Below are 23292 nucleotides of genomic sequence, written 5' to 3'. Positions count from 1 at the left end.
ATGTTACCATGTTTTTTCCTCAGGTTTGTCTCTGTTCATAATGTTTTGTAATCAGTCAGATAAGTGTCTAATAAGGTAAGGGTGTGTGTGTTAACATGATACTGGTTTGTAATGTTTTTCAGTGTTCAGATTTATTTGTTGGAATTTGTCCTGTGTTCAGTGTGTTTCAGGTCCTGAATGCTTCTAAATGGTTTGTATAACACAAGATCAACGTTATGCAGATGTCAGAAGGATGGTATGTCTGCTCACATCATCATCGTTTGTTAAAATGCTTTTCAATATGCAGTTTTGTGCTTGTTAGAATTGTCTTGTACTTAGTGTATTTCAGCCCAGGTGCTTCTAAATGGTGTGTATTACACAAAATCAAGTACATTATAGTGTCACAATTGTACTTGTTGCACGTGTTCTTGTTCTCCAGGTTCTGCAGTTTCATTGTTGCCTGGATGTAACAGAAGTTTCACCACTTTGAATGAATTAAATTTTGTGGTGCTTTTTTGGGTGTCTTGTTTTCCAGTCATCAGAGTAATGATACTGTTTTCTTATGTAGGTACCTGTCTGTCATTGGATTTGTCATCAATATTGACACTCTGATGCTGATGATTCCTGAATTGCTCCAAGTACAGCGGTATGTGCTTACCTACAGGTTCAGCCAGGGCCACTTGGAGCTCCTATTTAACTCCATCAGAGCAGCAGGTTGGCCTGATGTTACTTTGATTACGATAAATTCCGATTACAATAAATAAGTAAAGATACTTTATTAAAATCTTTATGTTATGTCTTGGGAGTAATTATGTATTGTGTGTTTGTTTTCAATACAAGGCGGTTGGAATAACAATCCATCTACACGCCAGTTCTTCCGCCGTCTAATGGTCTGGTGCGGTGTCTCACCGAGTGAGACCGGCAATGTGGCTGCTCAAGATGACACAGTGTCCCTCTCTGCTGTAGAGATGTCCACAGCAGAAACTACAGAGGAGCACCCATCTCCATTCGCCAACATTTCGGCTATCTAGTGTGACCACAGCTATCTTCCCACTCGGTTTGATGGTCTGGTGGAAAATGCTCTGGTCTACATAGCAGGGTTTGTAGTCCGGCAGATTCTCCGAAAGCTGTCCTGTGATGTGTGCCGTGCAAGCTTGGTCAGAGATGCTGTACCATCATCATTTGATGAGAGCTACCACTGAAAAACAACGGCGGCTTAGTAATTCCATCACATGGCACAGTGAAGGTTTGTTTGTTTGTTGTTTTTTCTTTGCACATTGAAGTTGCTTTGTTATTTATTTTCTTTATTATTCAAAGTGTCTTTTAGCACGGCGTAGAGCATTATATAAGTATATTGTAATATTATCAATATTATTATGATTTTAAGGTGCTAAGAGCTGCAGAAAGGGTCATTCGCCAGGCTTCAACAAAGCAAGCTCCAAAGGTGTCAACAGTCACACACATAGTCCGGGAAGAGATTGGAACGGACGACGTTTTTCTGCTTGGGGAGCACATTGAGGAGACACAGTTTGGGATTGACAGCCATCATTCCAGCTTGTTGTCATTGGTTGTGTCTGTGTTTCTCAACATAAGGCTCCACCACGGTGCCAAACTGACCACCCTTGAACTGCAAAAAGGTAGCACAAGGAAAAAAATGAGCAAAACAGTCCTCTTTCAGGGGTTTTAGCTCTAAAACCTCTGTGCGATACTTTGTACATTTGTAAATATGGTTTGAGATGAGGATGATGTGTTCATATGTTAACTTGAGAATATACATTACATTTTATTCTCCATGTGCTTTGTACAGCCTTAAAAGCTTCTCTTTTTCTCTGTGTAGTAAATCAGTTCTCTGCATGACTGTTGTATACATTTTCCATTTCTCTGGTATAGATCTTTAATCTACATTTGTATGAATGATATTGATACGCTGTATATGATTTGTATGTTTTCCGTTTTTCTAATCATACATCTTACATCCTATGTACATATATGATTGATATTGATATGCTGATGTATTCATGTTTTTCTTTTATTTAAAATGTATATGTGTGTATATATAGAGATAGACAGATACAGTAGATATAGAGATACAATAGATAAATATAGAAATAGATACAGATAAATTACATATATATGAATTAAACTGATAGTTCACATTTGAATTGTATACATTTTCATTTTCTTATATCTATTATGTTTTATGTAGAAATATGATGTATTCAGAAATTGTTATATGTATATCTTAAAAGTCTAATCGTATATTGTCTCCTAATAATGTGGTTGACTTTGCTACATCTATATCTATATATATGTATATATATATGTGTATGTATATAATATATATATATATATATATATATATATATATTTCTGTGTGGGTGTGTTTATAATTTTATATAGGTTTTTATACACACACACACATACTTTATCTACCAGAATTTTACATTAGCGGTAACTAATATTAAATAGGCTAAATCCTTTGTTCTGTATCATAATTACATGTACGAAATTTGGACCAAAACGGAAAAAAAAGCTTGAACATCAGTTAAGTATTTAGTTAAAATTGATTTCATGCGCAGACACTTTATTGCGCCAGTCATTAGAGAGGGTACCGGTCCAAGATGGCGGTGCTACGGCTCGTCAGGGCTAGTAGCAGTAGCGGTTGATGCGGCGTCTATCCCTTATTATGTCTATGTCTTCCCTCCCCATGCTGCTTGGCCTGGCTTAAACTTATCAATCCGTGGAGGGGGGGCAGTAAGGCTACCTGGTCCATGTGCAGCTTTTCAAATGGATTTTCAGATTCCTGGTTTTTCCTTCCACATATTGAACCACCTGCTTCTTCTACAAGACACTTTATCTTTGACATGGTCATAACGAAAGAAATCCCAAATAGGACTCTCCTCGCTTTCTCCTAACTTTCTCCGTAGCATCACGCTAGCAGCGCGGGCGGACACGCTGTTGACACGTGACGTCACGGCCGTACGACGCAGACACCTGGCGTAAATCCGGCAGAGCGAAGTAAATAGATTCCATATCAACCCCGAGGCCTTATGTATGAAATAAATTTACAAAAAACGAAAATGAAGGACATTTTTGCTTTAATTTTAGTTCGTTTTAATTCGTTTTGTAAACACACAATACAGATTCAGTTAGTTTTCATTTTTTTAAAAACTCTCGTTTTTATTTTTATTTCAGTTAACGAGAATGTTTTTTTAATTTTAGTTTTCGTTTTTTCGTTAGTTTTCGTTAACTATAATAACCTTGCTACAGACACACCTCCCCCGATGATTCACTGCCTTGGTCAATCCTTCCCCCCCTCCCTCCAGTCCCGGGCGGCGGGTCGACTGGATGCGCTCATGTTCAGCTGCGTCCACACTTGGCCGCGATGGGAGACCCCTCTCCCCCCCTGCCATGTGTTTCTTATGTTGTGAATGTCTGAATTATGTGCTTTTATGTACTGAGGTGTGTTTTTTTGTATCTCAACACTGGGCCCTTAGGCCCAGCATGGAGATGCCTTTTTTTTCTCTAGCCTTTTTTTCTCATTCCCCTCATGTTATCTTTTCCATCTATATCTAATACTAATATAGGTGCGCCGCGCTGTGGCTGCTGCCCCAGTCTGCCTGATCCTGTTTGTGCTTACATGTTGTTGGTGTCTACTCTTGGACGGGTTGTACTGGAAGTCATTTCGTTGTACCTGTGTCCTGCACTTGTATAATGACAAGTAAAAGAATCTTAAAATCTTGAATCTTGAACCTGCAACAAGCTACTTATGCTACTTGCATATGTATAAGTTTTATGTCCAAGTTGTTATATTGTCCAGAGACACACTAGCAAAATTGTTTACCTATGTAGAAATGAGGTCCCTTCTCCAGCGTGGTCTTCATTTGTAATTCATTCTATCCCGAATGTCACTTATTCTTTGCCCAAATGCCCCGCTTGATGAACTTCTCCTGGGAAAGGTTGTGGGTGTTACTGAATTAACGTTCAAGAAGGGAGATAAAGAAACAAGGGAGGATTTATATATCCTGAGACACCTGCACACTGCTCTCCTGGGGAGGCCTGTTTTCTGCAAGCTGGAGTTTGTGGCTTGCATAGACAGCATCAGCCTGGAGACACTCAAAACAAGCTACCCAAAGCTATGCAGTGGTCTCAGAAAAGTGTGACAACCATATACAATCAAGTTAAGACCAGATGCTCAACCATTCTCACTCGAAACACCTCAAAGGATACCACTGCCACTCATGGACAAAGTCAAACAAGAACTGTCCCGCATGGAAAACTTGGGAGTGATCAGCAGAACTGAGGAGCCAGCTGATTGGTGTTCAGGCATGGTTGTGGTGCCAAAGAAGAAAACAGAAAGGGTGCGCATATGTGTTGATCTCATGCACCTCAACCTTTTGGTGTGTCGAGAAAAATACATCCTGCCATCAGTGGAGGAAACACTAGGCAGACTAGCTGGAGCCAGAACTTTCAGCAAGCTGGATGCTAACATGGGGTTTTGGCAGATACCTCTGACAGAAGATTCAGCTAAGTATAACACTTTCATCACACCCTGTGGCAGATAGTATTTCAAGCGGTTGTCTTTTGGAATAGCCTCTGCCCCCGAACACTTCCAAAACAGGGTGGCAGCAGAGGTTACAGGTGGCCTGGAAGGAGTTGTCTGCCACCTGGACGACGTGCTGGTCTGGGGCAGAACACAAGCAGACGCTCGCCTACATGCTGTGCTTAGGAGGATGTCGCGTTGAACACTGACAAGTGTGATTTGTCAAAGCAAGAAGTGACCTTTTTAGGTCATGTTGTGTCTGCAAATGGCATCAGCCCGGACCCAAGCAAGACGGAAGCGGTGAGGAAAATGAAAGAGCCATCAAATGTCACAGAACTGAGGAGCTTCCTGGGAATGGTTAATCAGCTGAGTAAGTTCATCCCTCAGCTGGCAGAGAGAGACAAACCATTAAGAGACCTTCTTTCAAAAAAGAATCATTGACTGTGGGGGGTCGATCAGGCATGAGCATTTCGGGACCTGAAAGATGCACTGACATCACCCCCAGTTCTTGCCATGTATGACCCGAACCGTGGACGCAAAGTCTCAGCAGACACATCTTCTTACAGCCTGGGAAGTGTGCTGCTCCAGAAATGGAGTGAGGAGTGGCGTCCAGTGGCCTATGTATCAAGATCTCTCACACAGACGGAGCAGAGATATGCTCAAGTGGAGAAAGAGGCCTTGGGCCTGACCTGGGCCTCTGAGAGGTTCCGCAACTTTCTCATTGGAAAACATTTCCAGATGGAGACTGACCAGAAACCTCTCCTGAGCTTGCTGGGGTCACAACAACAGGATGCCCTTCCCCCTTGGATTCGACGGTTTAGGATGCGCTTCATGCAGTGTTCTTACTCCATCTCTCTCTGGAAAGTATCTGTGGACAGCAGACACGCGGTCACGTGCTTCAGTGAATAAGGAGGAATCACTGGACAACAGGGAGTTGCAGGAGGATACAAATATATACGTGGACATGCTTTTGGAAAACCTGCCGGCAAGCTTGTCCTACCTGGAGCACCTGAGGCAGGAGCTGCAGTCAGAGTGTGTGTGTGCTCGTGTGATGCAGCTATGTAAGGAGGGATGGCCTACACACTACAATAATGAACCAGCAATAAGACTGTACTGGGCAGAACGAGCTTCTCCCACAGTACATGATGGACTGCTGCTCAAAGGAGATGGACTTATCATCCTTTCAACCATGAGAAATGATGTCCTCACCAGACTTCATGAAGGTCACCAAGGAGTGGTGAAATGTAGGGAGTGTGCACGACAGTCAGTGTGGTGGCCTGGGCTGAGCCAGCAGCTGAACGAACAAGTAAGGAGAGACATCCCCCAGGCCAACCATGGCAAAAGTTAGAGCAGATTTGTTTATGCTGATAAGCAAAACCTACCTGCTGGTAGTGGATTATGCATTTGTGGAAATTGCTCTGCTCACACCCTCAAAATAAACGGACGTAACCCACCACTTCAATTCCATTTTTGCACACCATGGCATCCCTGAACAGCTGGTGACAGACAACGGACCTAAGTTGGATTCATTTTCATAAGTTTGTAATCTGAAAGTGTAAAAAGAATCTTCAGCGTCATCAAAGTTGTTGCCGTCACTTTTCAGGAGTTGCAGGTAAATGTCTCGATGTTCATGGAGCAGTGGTTTGGTTACTGATCCAGACACCATCTTAGTAATCATACTGCCAAGACAAGGTGTGATATATGAAACAAACTGAATAAAGAGCAGAAATATTATTTTAATTAGGATTAAAAGATTTGCTGCCAGGAGCCCGCAGCCAGCCAGCTCCACAGGTTTCTCCCATGGTGTGGTTATTCTCCACTGCTTCCCTAAGAACTGTGAGATTTGCAAAAGCTATAGAAACAACATAAATGAGGACAAAGAACAGCACCAAGACTCAGCCCATGCCTATTCTTTAGTGGAACATGAAATCTTGTCCCAGAAGATTTATGGGACAGTTGGGTGAAAATACTACAAAGTCTACATGTATTTTCTAGTGTTAGGATCAGTTACTTTGAGTGACTGCGTCAGTTTCTCCTTTTGCAGATTTCCATTAGCACAGCGAACTAAAACAAAGATATATAAGAACTTCATGTCTTTAAGTGTTCTGTTTATTGCTGTATGTGTTGCTCCTGAATCTTACAGGAAAGTTACTGGCTGGCCTGAAACCAACAATGTTATTTGTGGGTCCTTATTTGCTGTAAGAAGTTTAAAATCTTCTTCTACTTTCCTCAGCCCTTCATCACTTCCTGTGTCTTCCTTCACTTGCTGCTTGCTCTAAACCATGACAATCTCATAACCAGTGTCCCAAATTTCCACAAGTGTAACACCTTTGTCCTGCTCCAGTCTTTCTCTTGCTGTTTTGCCATCCACCCTGTCCTCTCTGTCCTCCTTTTGTAGAAACCATCATCATATCTGGTTGTATTACTCCTTTTACATTGGTTAAACTCAATCACATCTAATCAAATAGAACTAAGGATGGAGGACATTATTCTATTATTATCATTGAGACATGGCATGGCCCATGGCTCAGTATTGCTCAATATTTTTTTATGTTTTGGGGGGAGGAAATATTTCCCCTCAGGTCATTTATAGATGTCATCCTGCTGTGTACAGCCTTTTTCTGTCCACATTTTCTTGGGGATGCTTGTTGCATTTCTTTTAGCACTTGTAGGTTGATTGTTGTTTCTAAGAGCATTTTTCTTAGAAACAACAAATAGGAAGTTGTTTTGGAAGTTTTATTGCCAATAATAAATTTGCATGATGGACCAGCTTCCCAGTAGATGTCATCATTCCTCTATTTTTCCATTGTTGTACAAAAACATGGATAGTGGAAAAGCATATTGGCTGTCAGTATAGATGGTCACTGTTTGTCCTTTTGCTAATTTACAGGCTTCAGTTAAAGCTACTGGTCCTAATTTGTCTCCGTAAGACTGCAACAATACTGAAGTCATGTGTCCATCTTTAGAGTCAACAGTCTGAATAAACTTTTTTTTTGTAGTCTGGAAGAGCCAGTACTGTGCTACCAGTCAGAACAGGTTTGAGATGCGTAAAGGCTTCTTCAGCTTCTGGAGTCCATTTTAATTTAAATGTCATTGCTTTGGGTTCATCATAGAAAAGAGCAGTCAGTGGCTTATTGAGTTCAGCATAATGAAAACAACACCTGTTTTTTAGTAGCCGGCTGTGGAGCTTTTAAGACGGCTTGTTTCCTTTCAAGGCCAATGTGTTTGTCTTCAGCACTTAGAATGTGGCCTAAATATTTTACCTCTTCTTTCCACAGCTGCAGTTTATTTTTACTGACTTTTGTGACCATTGTAAAAAGAAATTTAAGCATTGCTATAGGATCTATTTGGCAGCTATGTTCATCTATCTAACGGAGGAGGTTCAGATGCAGGAGGTTGTAAAACTTGGGCTGCTGTGACCTCCACCTATGTAGGTGGCTGGGAACCTGCTGGGGGAGGATAGAACTCCGTATTCAGATCAAGGTCATCCTCCTTTTCCTTCATCATGAATTCCATTTCTCCTTTATCCTCTGTCTGTTGCTTTTACTTTAATTTCTATAATCAACAGGTGCATAATGGAATACATGATTTACCAAGAAATTTTCTTTTTATCTAAATATTTTATTTTATCCCAGGTAAGAGTATGCATTGTATATAGCATAATATAGTCTTTTTTATTTATATATATATATATATATATATATATATATATATATATATATATATATATATAGTATAGCATAGCAGAGACCTGTTTTTTACTTAAAGATGCATGTTAAATGTTTATTGTCTGCACCCTGGGTCTGAGTGAAAGTTAAATCTGGATCCTCTGTATGTCTTGTACATACTGCAAAACTGACAAATAAAGTGACTTTGACTTTGAACTGTCAGCCTGCATTTTGCCAGTTTCAGCAGTTGAATGCTTTGGCCTATTTCTATGAAATGGTCCCCCTCCCAAAGCCTGGCCCATTGAAACTCTAATCTGTAAAGCTTGTCTTGTACTTGAGAAGAACTTTCTGTGTGTTCCAGCTTTCATTGTTTTGTTCTGAGACCACATGTAAAGACTTATATCTGACTTTGTGTTTTTGACCTGCATCGTGTCCCAAAGTGGTTTTGTTTGCCACACTTCTTGCCAAAAGCTGGACATTTTTCTTTTGCATTTCTTTTGCTCGTGATTTCCAACAAACCGACAGCAAATGTCATGTCTTTTGGTTTCTTTGTTGTGTGTGTGTGTGTCACTGTATGTACTTCCTCTATCTGTCCTTAAAGTCTTACCGGTCTATTTTGACAGTTCCAGGCTCTGCATAGCTTCAGGCATTTGTCCAGCCTCAGTCTTCCCTGAGCAACCTCCCTCTCAGTGCCTGACTGTTTGTAACACACTACATGGTTTCTAATTAATGAATGTCCCCAGAATTACAGGTTCTGGCTAATAATCTAAGGGCCATGACATATTTCTCTATGTTTTCATCTGTTTCTTGATTTTGCTAAGAAAGACTATAACTCTACAGTCTCGCACATGATAGGTTTTAGAAATCAGAAAACCGCTGGGTTTCACTGGAAAATGACTAGTTACTGACAACAGAGGCAACAAAAAGAAACCAAAACATTATTTTAAAGTACAGGGTCAAAAAGGTCCAAAGACAAAAACTCAGTTCTCATTTATGTTTCTGAAGATTCTTTGTTTTATACACGAACAGAAAACTTTGATTAGCAAATCAAATCTTACCAAAAATAACACTTAACATTAAACTCATAATACGTCAATGGTATGCAGTAATTTGACTAAAGAAAGATATTAAATCTGTAACTAATGTAAACAATACATTTTAATTCGATACATGGCTTTGGAAAAAGAAGAACTTGAAACAAAGATAGAATTAAATTTTAAAGTTGTATACAGTTAAGATCTTATAGAAAGTGTTTCAGCTGTTTATAAAGAGAAGATCTTCTGCTTTTTCCCACAATTCTTATTCATGCTATGGAAATTCAGGATGAGCAAAGGCTGATTTTAAAACTGGAGTTACTCCTGAAGGCACCAGTGGCTTCAGGTTTCCTTAGGAAAGGATCTTGAACGTACTGCCGTCGAGAGGTGACACTATCCGTCTGGTTGAACCCGGTGAGTGGAGAGGCCTCCACCTGTTCCTCCAGATGACTGTACACAGCCGGGAAACCATGAGGATGCACGCCAACACCAGCAGTATGACTGACAAGACCAGAGAGTAAAATCACATCATCATGATACACTTTCTGCTTCAGCACCACAATTTAAATTAAACTGCTTAACTAATCTGTCAGTTTATCTTTATGTCCTTATTATTTATTATTATATGTCCCCATTATTTATTTATTATAATAACTTATTTTTGCAAGTTTGTTACAATTTAAGAAAACCAGTTTTTACATATAAGATCATCTGAGTTCAAGTTTTTTATCCCTCCCTATTCTCTATTATAACAAACATCAGTCACTATATATACCACATTCATTATTAGTACTAGGCAACACCATATACATCATATTATAATGACATACTCAGCATGTATCACCTTAACCAACAATACATGTTTGTAAGGGATGGATGCAGTAATAATAACCATCGTAACATGTTTTATAGCAACAATGAAGAATGATGAAAATAATATAGTAATAATAATGTGTACAGGGTTTACATAAACTACTACTATATAACCTACAACACTTAAATAATGAAACTCTAAGTATTTAGTTCATTTGGGTGCCAGTGCAGAACGCATTAGGCACACATGTCACAATCGCTGTGTCATGACTTTCAGTGTCTAATTCCACTTGCAGTTTCGATGCCACCACAAAATTTAAATGAAAAAGTCTCGACTGGGATTTGTGTGTCACAGGTTTGACACAATTAGGAAAAATCTGGTCTAAATCTGGTAAAAAAAAAAATATTTTAAAACAAACGTTTTTTGTACATACACACATTATTTGTCAAGTCAGTGTATTTAAGCCTTTGGTTTCAGTTCCTCCGTGCCAGATCACTGTTGTTCCCCATGTTCCAGTCTGTATCAGTTTTCCTTTTTCTTTGGAATTAAACCCTGGGTTATCACATTTGTCTGCTTACTGCCTCATCTGCCTGCATCTGGGTCCTCACCTCAGCCTCAAGCCTTCGCTCCTGACAAAATATTTGTGTTGTAAACACAAATCTGATCAGAGGTCAAACAGCTGATCACCAGATCTCAGGCCAGTAGCGCAGCTTTGGGATGTGGTGGAACGGGAGATTCTCATCATGGATGCAGCCGACAAACCTGCAGCAGCTGTGTGATGCTGTCATGTCAATATGGAGCAAAATGTCTTTTTTAACTTTTTATTTCTTTTTAACTTGTCCTGTCCAGCACGGTAACAGCAGAATGATGGTCTTGCTGTGTTGTGCTGAACCAATTTGCTTTTGCAAGGAGAGGTTTATGGATATAAGGCCCCTCTTGATCTCATTTTTTATTTCTTTATTTACATATATTGTTTTATCTTATTTAATTCGGATTGCTGGACCTGACGGGAGGGAACAGGAACAAAAAGGACAGTAATGGAGAGACGTAAAAAGAAAAGCAGAAAACAGGAAGAGGAGACAAAGATCCAGCAGATAGAAGCAACAAACTTCAGTCCAACCTAACAGCAGGGAGGTTGGCTACAGTCCCATGGATCTTACATTTCTGAATAATATGTGCAGCTGCAGTCACAGGAACATCAAGCTGCTTGGAGATGGTCTTATAGCCTTTACCTTTAACATGCTGGTCTATGATTTTCTTTCTAACCTCCTGAGACAACTATTTCTTTGCTTCCACTGGTCCATGTTGAGTGTGGTACACAGCATGTCAGCAAACAGCACAGTGGCCACCTGTAGCCTATATATAGGCCCACTGACTGGTTACAAGCTTGTAGACACCTATGATGCTAATTAGTGGACACACCTTGGATTAACATGACCCTTTGGTCACATTATTTTCAGTCTTTTCTAGGGGGACCATCATTTTTTTCAGGCCTGTTTCATAAGTTAATTTTTTTAAATAATTCTGTTGAAACATGGTTGAAAAGCAACGTCTGACTTTCACTGGTTAAATTTTAGAGAATTTTTATTTATTATTTCTTTTGTCAGATTCAGGTTATTCCTGTGAACATTGTGAGTTTTTCTTTCATTAACTGAAGGCTACCAACAATTTCTCTATGTGTTAGATGGGTAAATGTTTGTCTTTAAGTGTAATTCTCTGATTTTGTTTGAGATACAGAATTTAAAAGGAACAAGCCACTTTTAATGCCAATTTATATTTCCAAAACCAGCATCCCAAAAGAATTTCCCTCTTTTGTTATTTATATATATATATTTATATATATATATATATATATAAAAACAAAAAGAACCAACAACAACAAAACAAAACAAAACAAAACAAAACAAAAAAAACCCAAGTAACTCTGCCAAAGTGTCTCATTTGGGTCACTTTGCCGGTCCCAAGCCCGGATAAAGGAGGAGGGTAACGGAGCTTGTAAATTTTAGAAAACCAGCCTTGAAGACTCTGTTCAGGGTTATGCTGTATAATTTAGGTTAAAACAACATAACCAGTGAGCACATAAAACAGATTGAAGGTAAAAGACCAGAAGAGAGTAAACCAACTACATACAAAGTTATACATAAAGTTTGTTCAAACTGTGCCTGCATTGACGTAACGAGTGAAACTCTGTGTGTGATAAGGTGGAATGTAAGTCACAATGATTTCATTCAAACGTTATTCACACTTTATTTTCCTCTTTTTTGTGCAAGTCAGTGTCTCACATGTGCAGTTAAAACGTTTGATGTTTTTTTTTTTGGAACTTGTTTTTATTCAGAATCCTCAGTGCAAATCACATTTGACAAATGTAATATCATAATCATGCTTACGGTACAGATACAGCCATGTACACAATAAACTATTATTTGTCCATACAGTATGAGAAAAGGAAACAAATGAAGCATTAGCCAGCGTAACAATAATACTGCATGAAGACTTCATCAATTTGAAAAATATGTTTGAATGGGGGACCATTTATTCATAAACGAATCAGTTTTCATTTGCAATCTTGCTGTAATTTGCTCCATAATACACTTCCTTCACCTTATTCTTCCATTGAGAGATTGTGGGGGGCTGCGATTTCAGCCAGGAGACCGTAATCATTTTCTTAGCAAGTACAAGTAAAATCTTCAAGAGATGAAAATGGCAGTTAGTTCGGAATTTGTCTTGGAAAATTCCTAATATAATAAGAGATGGCTCTAAAGGAATTTTAATACCCAGACATGTAAGAATTTCACTTTGTATGTCTTTCCAATAGTTCAGTAATTTTGGGCAATCCCAAAATATATGAGTATGGTCCCCTATAGAGCCACAGCCCCCCCAACATTTAGCAGAGGTCCTACCAAACTTAGATGTGACAAAAGGGGTCCTAAAGAATCTTATTTTAGTTTTCCACTCAAATTCCCTTAATGTTGGACTGCTTGATATTTTGTGACCCTCCTGAAACAACCGTTCCCATTCTTCATCCTTAATTATTGCATTCATTTCTAATTCCCATTTCTCCTTAATGTCTTTTGTATGTTCTGTCGCTTCCTCTTGTAGTATTTTATAAATATGAGATACGTACCTAGTAGTTATCGTCCCCTTTATTACTGAGAGAAAAAATTGCTCCATGTTAGAGGGTGGCCTCTGTAAAGTGTTCCAGTTCTTATGTTTATGTAAATAATGTCTCACTTGCAGATATTTAAAGAAGTCGTGAGTTGGGATATTATATTTTTGTTGAAGTTGCTGAAAAGACATTAGATATCCATCTTCAAACATCTGACCCAATAGAATTAAGCCGTTTTCAATCCAATTATTGAATCCAGAGGCGGGAAGAAATTCAGCATTGTGATTAATTTGAATTATTCTACATAAAGAGCTGGGGAGTTTCAGTGTCTTTCTGATTATTAACCAAATTGATAGAGTAGTTTTAACCCACTCATTATTAATTTTATTCTTGGACCATATTTCTTGGTTTACAAATGGTAGAGTATCAAGGAATATTTCTTGGCAATCACCCTGTTCCATCTTATACCAAATTGCATCTTCATCCTGGCGAATCCATGCGATCATTGACCTAAGTTGAGCAGCCCAGTAGTAATTTTTCAAGTTTGGTATATTCAGTCCCCCCAGCTCTTTAGGACATATAAGAGATTTTAATCTAATTCTCGGGCGTTTGTTTTGCCAAATAAATTTTGAGAGCCATTTGTTAAGTATTGTGAATGTGGACATGGGGATTTTAATAGGTAAGGATTGGAAAAGAAAGAGCAATCTCGGTAGAATGTTCATTCTTATAGTCTCTATTCTTCCTGTAAGTGAAAGAGGTAGGATTTCCCATCTTGCAAGATCTTTTTTAAACTCATCCATTAACTTCCCATAGTTAGCTTTAAACAGCTGTGATGTCAGAGGGGTCACAATAATTCCCAGATATCTGAATCCCTGATTAGTCATTCGAAGTTTAAATCTACCAGGAAAATCCGTGGGTAAACTGCCATTTAATAACAATGCTTCTGATTTTGATTGATTAATTTGATAGCCAGAGAGTTTTCCATATTCTTTTAAAGTTTCTATAAGTGAAGGTACAGATGTAGCAGGGTTACTAATGTATGTGAGAATGTCATCCGCAAAAAGTGAAATCTTGTGTTCCTTCTTATTTTTATCCCTAATACCTTTAATGTCATTATTCATCCTGATTGATGCTGCCAAAGGTTCAATATTTATAGCGAAGAGTAAGGGACTAAGGCAGTCACCCTGACGAACACCTCTCTCAAGATAAAAGAACTCAGAACAACATCCATTAACCCTGACACGTGATTTAGGATTTGTATATATTATCTTAATCCATTCAACAAATTGTGGATGAAAGCCCATAGTTAACAATGTATTATATAAAAAAATGCCAATTAACTGTATCAAATGCTTTCTGAGCATCAAAACTAATTAACATGGAGTCGTGTTTATTTCTTTTGGCCTGGGTAATAACATTCAAAGTTCTCCTTATATTATTAGCACTATGCCGGTTTGGAATAAATCCTGTCTGATCCGGGTGAATGAGTTTTGTAATGTGTTTCTGTATCCTTTTGGCTAAAATACTGGTTAAAAGTTTTAGGTCTGTGCATAACAAGCTAATTGGTCTATATCCTTCACAGAGGGTTGCATCTTTCCCTTCTTTATAGATAACTGAAATGATGGCCTCTGACCAAGAACTCGGCAGTTCACCCTTTTTAAGTGTGTAGTTAAAGACTCTAGTCAATATCGGTAGTAGGATTTCTATGAAGCATTTATAAAATTCCCCAGGGAGCCCGTCAGTCCCTGGGGATTTATTGTTTTTAAGTTTTTTAACTGCCTCTCGTATTTAAGTCTCTGTTATATTTGAAATCATACCAGATGCTTCTTCTTCAGACAGAACGGGCAAACCCAAACTTGTGAGAAATGTACCCATTTGATTTTTTAGTCCATCATTCATTGGATTTGGCTCCTCATACAAGTTTCTATAAAAAGATGCAAAAGCTTTGGCTATTTCTTTGGGGTGATATAGAGTTGTTTTAAGTATGGGATCAATTATTTTATGTACTGTTCTGTCAGATTGTGCTTTTCGAAGCTGGAAAGCCAACAGACGACTGGCTCTATTACCCATCTCATAATATTTCTGTTTAGAGAATCTCAAAGCCCCCTCCGTTTTGTAGGTGAGAATCTTATCTAACTCTTTCCTAACCTCTTTTAATTCTGCCAATATGTCATTTGCTCCTGTTTGTTTATGTTCAATTTCTAATAATTTTATTTTGTTTTCAAGTCTTGTTTGGTCTTCCAGGCGCAGTTTCTTTAGTCTGGATGATATCTGTATAATTTTCCCTCTTAATACTGCTTTAGCTCCACTCCACAAAATAGGCGGGGTGACATTTCCATTATCGTTTATCTCAAAGTATTCTATCAGACTTTGTTTTAATTCCTGGACCACTACTGCATTAGTAAGTAGTGATACATTTAGTCTCCAGTATTTAAAGAAAGTGTCCTTACATAAGTCTAAGTGTAGGACAACAGGGGCATGGTCACTAAGTGTAATTGTTTCTATACGACAATCAATCACTTTATGCATATGTTGTTGAGAGATGCAGAAAAAGTCTATCCTTGAATAACTATTATGGACATTTGAGAAAAAGGTAAAGTCTTTCATACTTGGGTTTCGAAACCTCCACGGATCCCCCAGTCCAAGTTCTGTTATCATATTATTGAGTATTTTAGTTTTCCTAGTTTGTGCCCCTCCTTCTGCTGGTGTCCTGTCTATTTTACCGTCCTGAACTGCATTAAAATCTCCTCCAACTAATATTATCCCTTTAGCATTTTCTGCAATTACATTTGCTATTTCTTTAAAGAAGTTTTCGTCACACTCATTAGGAGCATACAGGTTCATAATAGATATTTCCTCTTCCCATAGACGACCCACCACCAGCACATATCTCCCCATTTTATCCTGAATGACTTTTTCTTTGCAGAAAGCCAGTGACTTATTAATCATAATGGCTACACCTCTTTATTTCCAAATGATGCACTGTATGTTTGGTTTACCCATTCCCTTCTTAGTTTTTTATGTTCTAACTCATTTAAATGTGTTTCTTGTAATAAAGCAAGGGAGCAATGCATTTTCTTTAGCTGGCTAAGAATCTTACTCCTTTTTATAGGATGATTTAAGCCGTGGACATTGTATGTAACAATTGTTAATTTTTCCATATTTATGTTACAAGCTTGTTAAGGAGTACCTTTCTCATAATGGTTACTTTGCAGACAATATAACTATTGCATAGCATGTACCTCTCAAGGTGTGACTGCACATGTATTAGAATAATCAAAATAATTTTTGCCCGTAGAACACACTCGAACAGAGCATTAAACAGACTTCCAAACAATGAAGTAAACAAACAAACCACCTTAAGGATGGTCACTATGGAAACGAAGGGGCGTGACAAAAACCCTTCCTCAGACACACTCCGTGTAGTAGCAACTGTTGGACAGCAAAAATTTGCTCCCGGGGTTGCCTGTGCAAAAACCAAAATAAAGCAAATGAAACCCAACAAAAAAGTCATCTTGGTTTCTCCCATTGCAGGAGGAAGTCCCCTTTTAACGTCAAGAATGATACATATGTATTTGTACTAGCCTTGTACACATATCTTAGCATCTATGTCATACGCACAGTTTGGTTATATCTGTCTACTTACTTCTTAAAAGTTTTACTTTATTTATCACCTCGTATGAGTGGCTGCATGTCTGCGACGCACAGCGCTGTTTCTCCAGCTTCTCCGGACGCTGTAGTCCAGGTGTTGCGCAACAGTTCGTCACGGCAGTTCTCACGCTCATTCACCTTGATGTGTATTCCCATCTCCTCAAGAGTTGGCGCCGCTCTTGCAAGAGTAGAGAATGTCTTCACTCCAGAATCCAGGTAAATTTTCAGCTGAGCAGGGAAAGGCGATACAGCTCTCACGTTCTTCACTTTAAGTTGCTTAATCACATCTCGCACTTGTTTACGTTTTCTCTGTATGTCCGCAGTGTAGTCCTGGTCAAAATATACCTTCTGGCCTTGGTACGTAATATCACGACTTTTCCAGGCCATTTGGATTACTTTTTCTTTCACTCTGTAGTTAGAAAACCTTACAATGATTGATCGTGGTGGCGCCAAGTCTTTAGGTTTCGTAGTCAATGACCGGTGTGCCCTCTCCACGCAGAGATCCATATCCTGTGGTAGTTTGAGTGAAGTGCGTAACATGTCGGTTATGAAGAGAATCATGTAATTTTTCTCCTTTCCCTCTTGTATCCCATAAATGCGCAGGTTATTGCGCCTTGCTCTTGATTCGAGGTCCTCACATTTAGCTGAGATTTTGGCTTCTCTTTGAAACAGATAGCGTATAACGCGGTCATGGCGGAGTAGTTGGTCTTCCACATCGCTCACCCTGTGATTAGTATCGTCGATTTGCTGTTCAAGTTTAGTCGTTCGCTCAAGTACATCACTTAGGGATGTTTCTACCCTGGACAGTGCAGCTTTTGTGTTGTTGGAGGCATCGGTGTGTTCCTTTCTCAGTTGTTGTATCTCTGTGAGCAGTGTCGCCATATCGTCTTTTTTAGGTTCGCTCACGTCCATGGCAGCTTCGACACGAGTTTCTTCTTTTTTAGTAGCTCTACTTTTCTTTTCAACTTCTTTTTTAAGAGTAGACATTTTTAATGTTGCATAACGCAAATTTATAAGGAAATATGTGCGATTCTGTTAGATTTCGGCTAGTTTTAGAGTGTTCCTCCAGAGCAGAAAAATCAGGCTGCTTCTCCTCTCATGGCGTCACCGGAAGTCCAAACGTTTGATGTTTTGAATTGAGTGTGCAGAACAATCTGATATTTCCAGCTTTTACAATTTTTCTTACCATTTATTTAATTCAGTCTTTTCCATTTAACAAAAAACGTAATAAAAACAAACAAAAAAAAAAACATAACACACATATATAAAAGTATGTGTGCGTATATATACATACATACATACATATATAAATATTGGTATATTCCCACGAATCCAAGTCTCCCCACAAAAGACTACCCCGGATCCACCCCGAGGGCGGCAGAGGAAGGCCCCAGCCAGAGCCCCCGCGGTCACAGGGCACAGGAAACGGGTATGAAAAGAAGCCATTGCCCTCACCTTCCCCGCTCGTGACTGTCTGTGTGTTTACAATTAAAAGTGAGGGGAGTAACCACGCTGTGCCAGGAGCGAGGCCGCTCCATTTTCTGCCACTTCTCTGGAGTCGGGTCGCGGGAGCAGCTGCCTCCAAAATTTCAAAAGAATGTTTCCAAACCTTTGTTGAATCTATGCCATGAAGAATTAAGGCAGTTCTGGAGGAAAGAGGGGGTCCAACCCGGTACTAGAAGGTGGACCTGATAAAGTGGACGGTCGGTGTGTGTTCATGATGTTAAACTCACCAGTAAAGACAGAATTTGGGGTGGGATCAGCTGGGTTAAAATGTTTGTAGAGGATTCCGACCAGAGCAACGATCACCACAGGGTAGACAGTCAGAATGTTTCTGGTCCAGCGGTCCAGAACCCAGTTTTCTAGAATGAACCTGAACAAAGAGACACAGCAAAGCAAACATCAAAGGACTGAAGAAAAGAATTTGCTGCAATTTCTTAAAATGTCCTAAAAGAAAGAAATCCCAAACAATGACAGAGGGGTCAGAGTAATGATGTAAAGTAATAACAGCAAAGCTTACCATCCCACCACCTCTGCAAACAGGATACACAGACACGCCGTGGCCGCCGTGCTCTTCTCAACCCCCCACAGATGAAGAACCACACAGAAGTTGATCAGAGAGGCAATAGATGTCCATGTAGCATAGACCGTCAATCCGTTCTGGACCTGATACAACCACACAGCATGCTGTTATTCAGACGGGACAAAGTTCATGTTTGACCGCACACCAACCTACCAGAATCCTGAGACAGGCCAGAGTTTTACTGTGATACGTCTGCAACCACATCCCATAATAATCTGTTGCAAAGCAACAGAAGAACAAAGCACCATAGTTGGAAATCACAATGCAGATCAACACAACCAGAGCGGCCAGCATCAACCTGAAAACCAGAGAAAACATTAGGATAAAGATACAAAGATTTTGTGTTACTGCTGTGTATGTTTATTTTTATTATTTATTTTTCCTCAAACAAAAACAGTAAAACACAATTACACATTTCATGTTAACTGTCTTCCCTGCCTCCCCTCCAGATACAGAATGTTAGTGTGATGTTTCTCATTTTACTCCAGGTCACCAGTAATCTGTCCAGTTTACCAGTCAGTGTTCCCTGTGCAGAAGCAAAGGACTTACTCCCTATCCCACAGCAGGAGCCAAGTCATGTTGGTGGTCATGCTGAGCAGCCAGCAGAAATAGAAGGCGTACGGCAGCAGACACTGAGCCCAGGATCTATTCACAGAAACAGCTATCAGTTTCATCCTGCAGGATGCTGCAGTTCAGATTTAGCATGACTGTTAAAGCTGACTTACCCTCTGCAGACAAATGAAGTGATGAAAATGACCATCAGGGTCAGCCAGGTGTAGATAACACCCCAGATAGAGAAGGTCCAACCAGCTGGAGTGATATCCGTCTCATACCGGGCTGAGACATTACCGGTACTGGAGTGGAAAGGACCTAGGAGTCAGAAATATTCAGCATTATTGACACCCAGCGCTGAGCTAGTTAGCATGTCGTGGGTCTGACCCAGCGGCACGACAGAGTCTGCTCTGTTCTTTTCTCTAGATGCTTCTGTTGCATTTCCAGTCTAGTCTGGTGTCTAGCTCAGGGGTGTGCAACCTGTGGCTCCGGAGCCACAAGTGGTTCTCTGGACCTTCCACAACGGCTCTTAATACATGGCTAATAATGTTAAAGAATTAAATATAGATATAATAAAGAAATGCAGGTTTTTAGCAATTTTTCTTTTTTTTCACAGAATATTTGCAATAGATTTCTACAGCATGACACTAAAAGTACCAGTCATTTATTTTTTTCTGTTTTTCTTGTCATTAGGTTGGAAACTATGGACTTCATTTATTTTTACATAATTTTTCACAAATATCTACATCCCATAAAAGAAAGTTTCATGTTTTTCTTTATTTTAAAACCTAATAATAAAAATAAAAATGTGGTTGAAAATATATTTCCTATAGTAGATAAAATGATAAGTTGTCTTGTTTCAAAAGGTCTCTTAAGCTTTATTTCGCTGGGCTGAGGGAAAAATCGCTCTTTGGATTGTAAAGGTTGCAGACCCCCGGTCTAGCTGAACTTCGAGGTACTTGTTTTCCTCCACCTCTTCTCCCAGGATGTAAACAGCGCTTCGTTTACTCCTGTTCCACCTGGAGTTAACAACTGATTGAGTGTTAACTGTAATGGGTCCTGAAGGTGTCGACTTGCTGACTGAGGAGAGCCAACAACAGTCTCTGAGGAACTTTCATGAGGGGAGATGTTACGACAACTGGCCTGTAGTCATTTGGTTCAGATGGTTGGGTCTTTTAGGTACTGGAACAGGACAGGATATTTTCTATAGCGCTGAAAATCTTTTCTGACTGATGTTGAAAAAGGTGCTGAAGAATCCAACATTGTAGTTCTGAGCAGGTTTTCAGAACCCTGGAGCTGAAACCATCTGGACCTGCAGCCTTGTTGAGGTGGAAGCCGAGGACGTCTCAGGAGACGTACAGGCTAGGGGTGGAGGCCGAGGACGTCTCAGGAGACGTACAGGCTAGGGGTGGAGGCCGAGGACGTCTCAGGAGACGTACAGGCTAGGGGTGGAGGCCGAGGACGTCTCAGGAGACGTACAGGCTAGGGGTGGAGGCCGAGGACGTCTCAGGAGACGTACAGGCTAGGGGTGGAGGCCGAGGACGTCTCAGGAGACGTACAGGCTAGAGGTGGAGGCCGAGGACGTCTCAGGAGACGTACAGGCTAGAGGTGGAGGCTGAGGACTAACTTTGCTCAAAATATTGGATCATACTTGTCTTCTGCCCTCTATGATACCAGGAGTATAAATGTATGGTAATAAATGGTAAATACCCCCCCGCCAAAAAAAAAATTAATAAAAAAATAAAATTGTAACACTTTTGTTAAAGGGTCAAGTAAAGACATTAAAAAAGGAACTTTTCTTATTGTTTCATGGTTAGGAAATTAAAGGGTTAATAGAAAAAACGCAGTCAGAAACACACTAAAGAAAGAAAAACTTCCATCCAGATGTGGGACACACCCTGGCATTTACATGTCGCCATTCCAACTTTTCCAGAAGATCCGGGGAAACTACGTTATCAGTAACAATGACTGTATCCCTCCATTTTATGGCTAACTCTTCCTTCCCGTTACAGAAACAAACACAACCTGCAGAATCAGCACAAAACAGCTTCTCGTTGTTCTAGTAAACAAAAAGAAACGACCTGTGGTTCAGTGGGAGCAGCTTCGTGTCCAGTACAGAACCCGGTGTGACCAGTACAGAACCCAGTGTGACCAGTACAGAACCCGGTGTATCCAGTACAGAACCCAGTGTGTCCAGTAACAGAACCCAGTGTGACCAGTACAGAACCCAGTGTGACCAGTACAGAACCCAGTGTGTCCAGTAACAGAACCCGGTGTGACCAGTACAGAACCCAGTGTGTCCAGTAACAGAACCCGGTGTGACCAGTACAGAACCCAGTGTGACCAGTACAGAACCCGGTGTATCCAGTAACAGAACCCGGTGTGACCAGTACAGAACCCGGTGTGACCAGTACAGAACCCGGTGTGTCCAGTACAGAACCCAGTGTGACCAGTACAGAACCCAGTGTGTCCAGTACAGAACCCGGTGTGTCCAGTACAGAACCCGGTGTGACCAGTACAGAACCCAGTGTGTCCAGTACAGAACCCGGTGTGTCCAGTACAGAACCCAGTGTGTCCAGTAACAGAACCCGGTGTGACCAGTACAGAACCCAGTGTGTCCAGTACAGAACCCGGTGTGTCCAGTACAGAACCCAGGGTGTCTGGAAGCCTCGTGTCTGATTCCGCTTGGGCAAAGCGACGTGTTTTCTGGTTCCAGTAAACAGACCGGACTGGTTCCGGCTCTCGGACCACCGGGGCCGTGAACTTACCTTTTCCTGCTCCGGTCAACCCGTTAACGACCAAAACGGCCACGTAGACCAACGAACACGCGGCGATGATGAAAACTCGACCCAGATGGTTGTCCTTCATTCTGGTGAGCTGCAGAGCTGTTGAGATGTCAGAGGAAAGCAGGGCGGAAACAGTGATGCCTTCACTTGCGCTTTGGAAACCTGCGTTATGCAGAGTTTGTCTGTAGCCACAAGCGTCCCGCCCATTTAAATTACATTAGGCAACTTTTTCCTGTGGATATGACAGGGGCGTAGCCATCATTTTAGAAGTGAGGGGACAAATTGTTTAGAGGTCTATTGAGTGATTTATCATCCTCTCACATTCAGTTGCATCTATCCTTAGCAGCTAAAGAACCACATAACCACAAACAGCACAGCACCAGGGAACCAACTTTAGTTCTTTAGATTTTGATAGTATATCACTTTAAAGTCAAAATTTAAAATCTAAAGCTGCCAAACTCTGGTTGAGTTTACATAGAATGACCCTGGAGCATCTACAGGGTGAGTAGCCAGGTTATTAAGTGCCAAATGAAAACACTGAAAACAAAAAGTTCTGTAAAACACTTTTCCTGTTTAAAAAAATCAGCACCAAAATGAAATGAAAGTGACAAGGTAACAGGGTAATAAGCCACATAATTTAATGGCAAGAAGCAACAAGTGAAAGTGACACAACAATAAATATATCAGCATTAAGATGATGCTATTTTATCATTTATTTTATCATCAACGATGATGTGCAAAATTAATCAGTTAAGAAAAATGGTATGACCAGTGCCTGCTGACTAAAACAGTAGTCGAATAATGTCTGCAAATAAATGAGTAATAAACAAATAGTCTCTTTGAAATTACATATAACTACATCTTTAAACATCAGTGTCAGTATTTTCCTTTTGAACTAAGGGAATCAAATGCTGCAGGCTCTCCTAATTAACTATGTTACAAAATAATATCATCAGCTCTAGATTTCATTTTAAACCCAAGTAGAAACAATAATATAATCAAAATAAAATAACAATTGATGTTAATGTTTGTGTGGGGGCTATACCTATACAAATTAAAAAATTAATGAAATATAC

At 40.0% G+C, this 23292-nt stretch overlaps 1 protein-coding gene and 1 long non-coding RNA gene across 2 annotated transcripts; one reads left to right on the top strand and one right to left on the bottom strand.

The window, feature by feature from the left end:
• Nucleotides 1-903: 903 nt before the first annotated feature.
• On the top strand, nt 904-1911 carry LOC121643971. The gene is made up of 2 exons (XR_006011202.1): nt 904-1225; nt 1367-1911. It is a non-coding gene; the product is annotated as an uncharacterized LOC121643971 (long non-coding RNA).
• Nucleotides 1912-9330: 7419 nt separating this feature from the next.
• On the bottom strand, nt 9331-22379 carry LOC121643968. The gene is made up of 7 exons (XM_041991630.1): nt 22199-22379; nt 19604-19748; nt 19428-19523; nt 19032-19176; nt 18816-18961; nt 18529-18668; nt 9331-9725 (listed from the first exon to the last, which is right to left on the bottom strand). The coding sequence occupies exons 1-7, from the start codon at nt 22296-22298 to the stop codon at nt 9577-9579; spliced, it is 921 nt and encodes a 306-aa protein (XP_041847564.1). The 5' UTR covers nt 22299-22379; the 3' UTR covers nt 9331-9576.
• Nucleotides 22380-23292: the final 913 nt, after the last annotated feature.

The sequence above is a fragment of the Melanotaenia boesemani genome, chromosome 8, assembly GCF_017639745.1.
Source record: "Melanotaenia boesemani isolate fMelBoe1 chromosome 8, fMelBoe1.pri, whole genome shotgun sequence".
Classification (NCBI taxonomy): Eukaryota; Metazoa; Chordata; class Actinopteri; order Atheriniformes; family Melanotaeniidae; genus Melanotaenia; species Melanotaenia boesemani.
Note: the sequence above shows the minus strand (reverse complement) of the source record. Positions and strands in the feature narration are given on the sequence as shown.

What these genes read in the sequence shown, in the direction of transcription:
- LOC121643968 (XM_041991630.1), bottom strand. Translation starts at nt 22,298, where the DNA reads ATGAAGGACAACCATCTGGGTCGAGTTTTCATCATCGCCGCGTGTTCG. An exon ending in ACTTCATTTGTCTGCAGAGG is followed by an intron (nt 19,524 to 19,603) that starts GTAAGTCAGCTT and finishes TTCTGTGAATAG; the next exon opens with ATCCTGGGCTCAGTGTCTGC. An exon ending in CCCAAATTCTGTCTTTACTG is followed by an intron (nt 9,726 to 18,528) that starts GTGAGTTTAACA and finishes TGGTCTTGTCAG; the next exon opens with TCATACTGCTGGTGTTGGCG.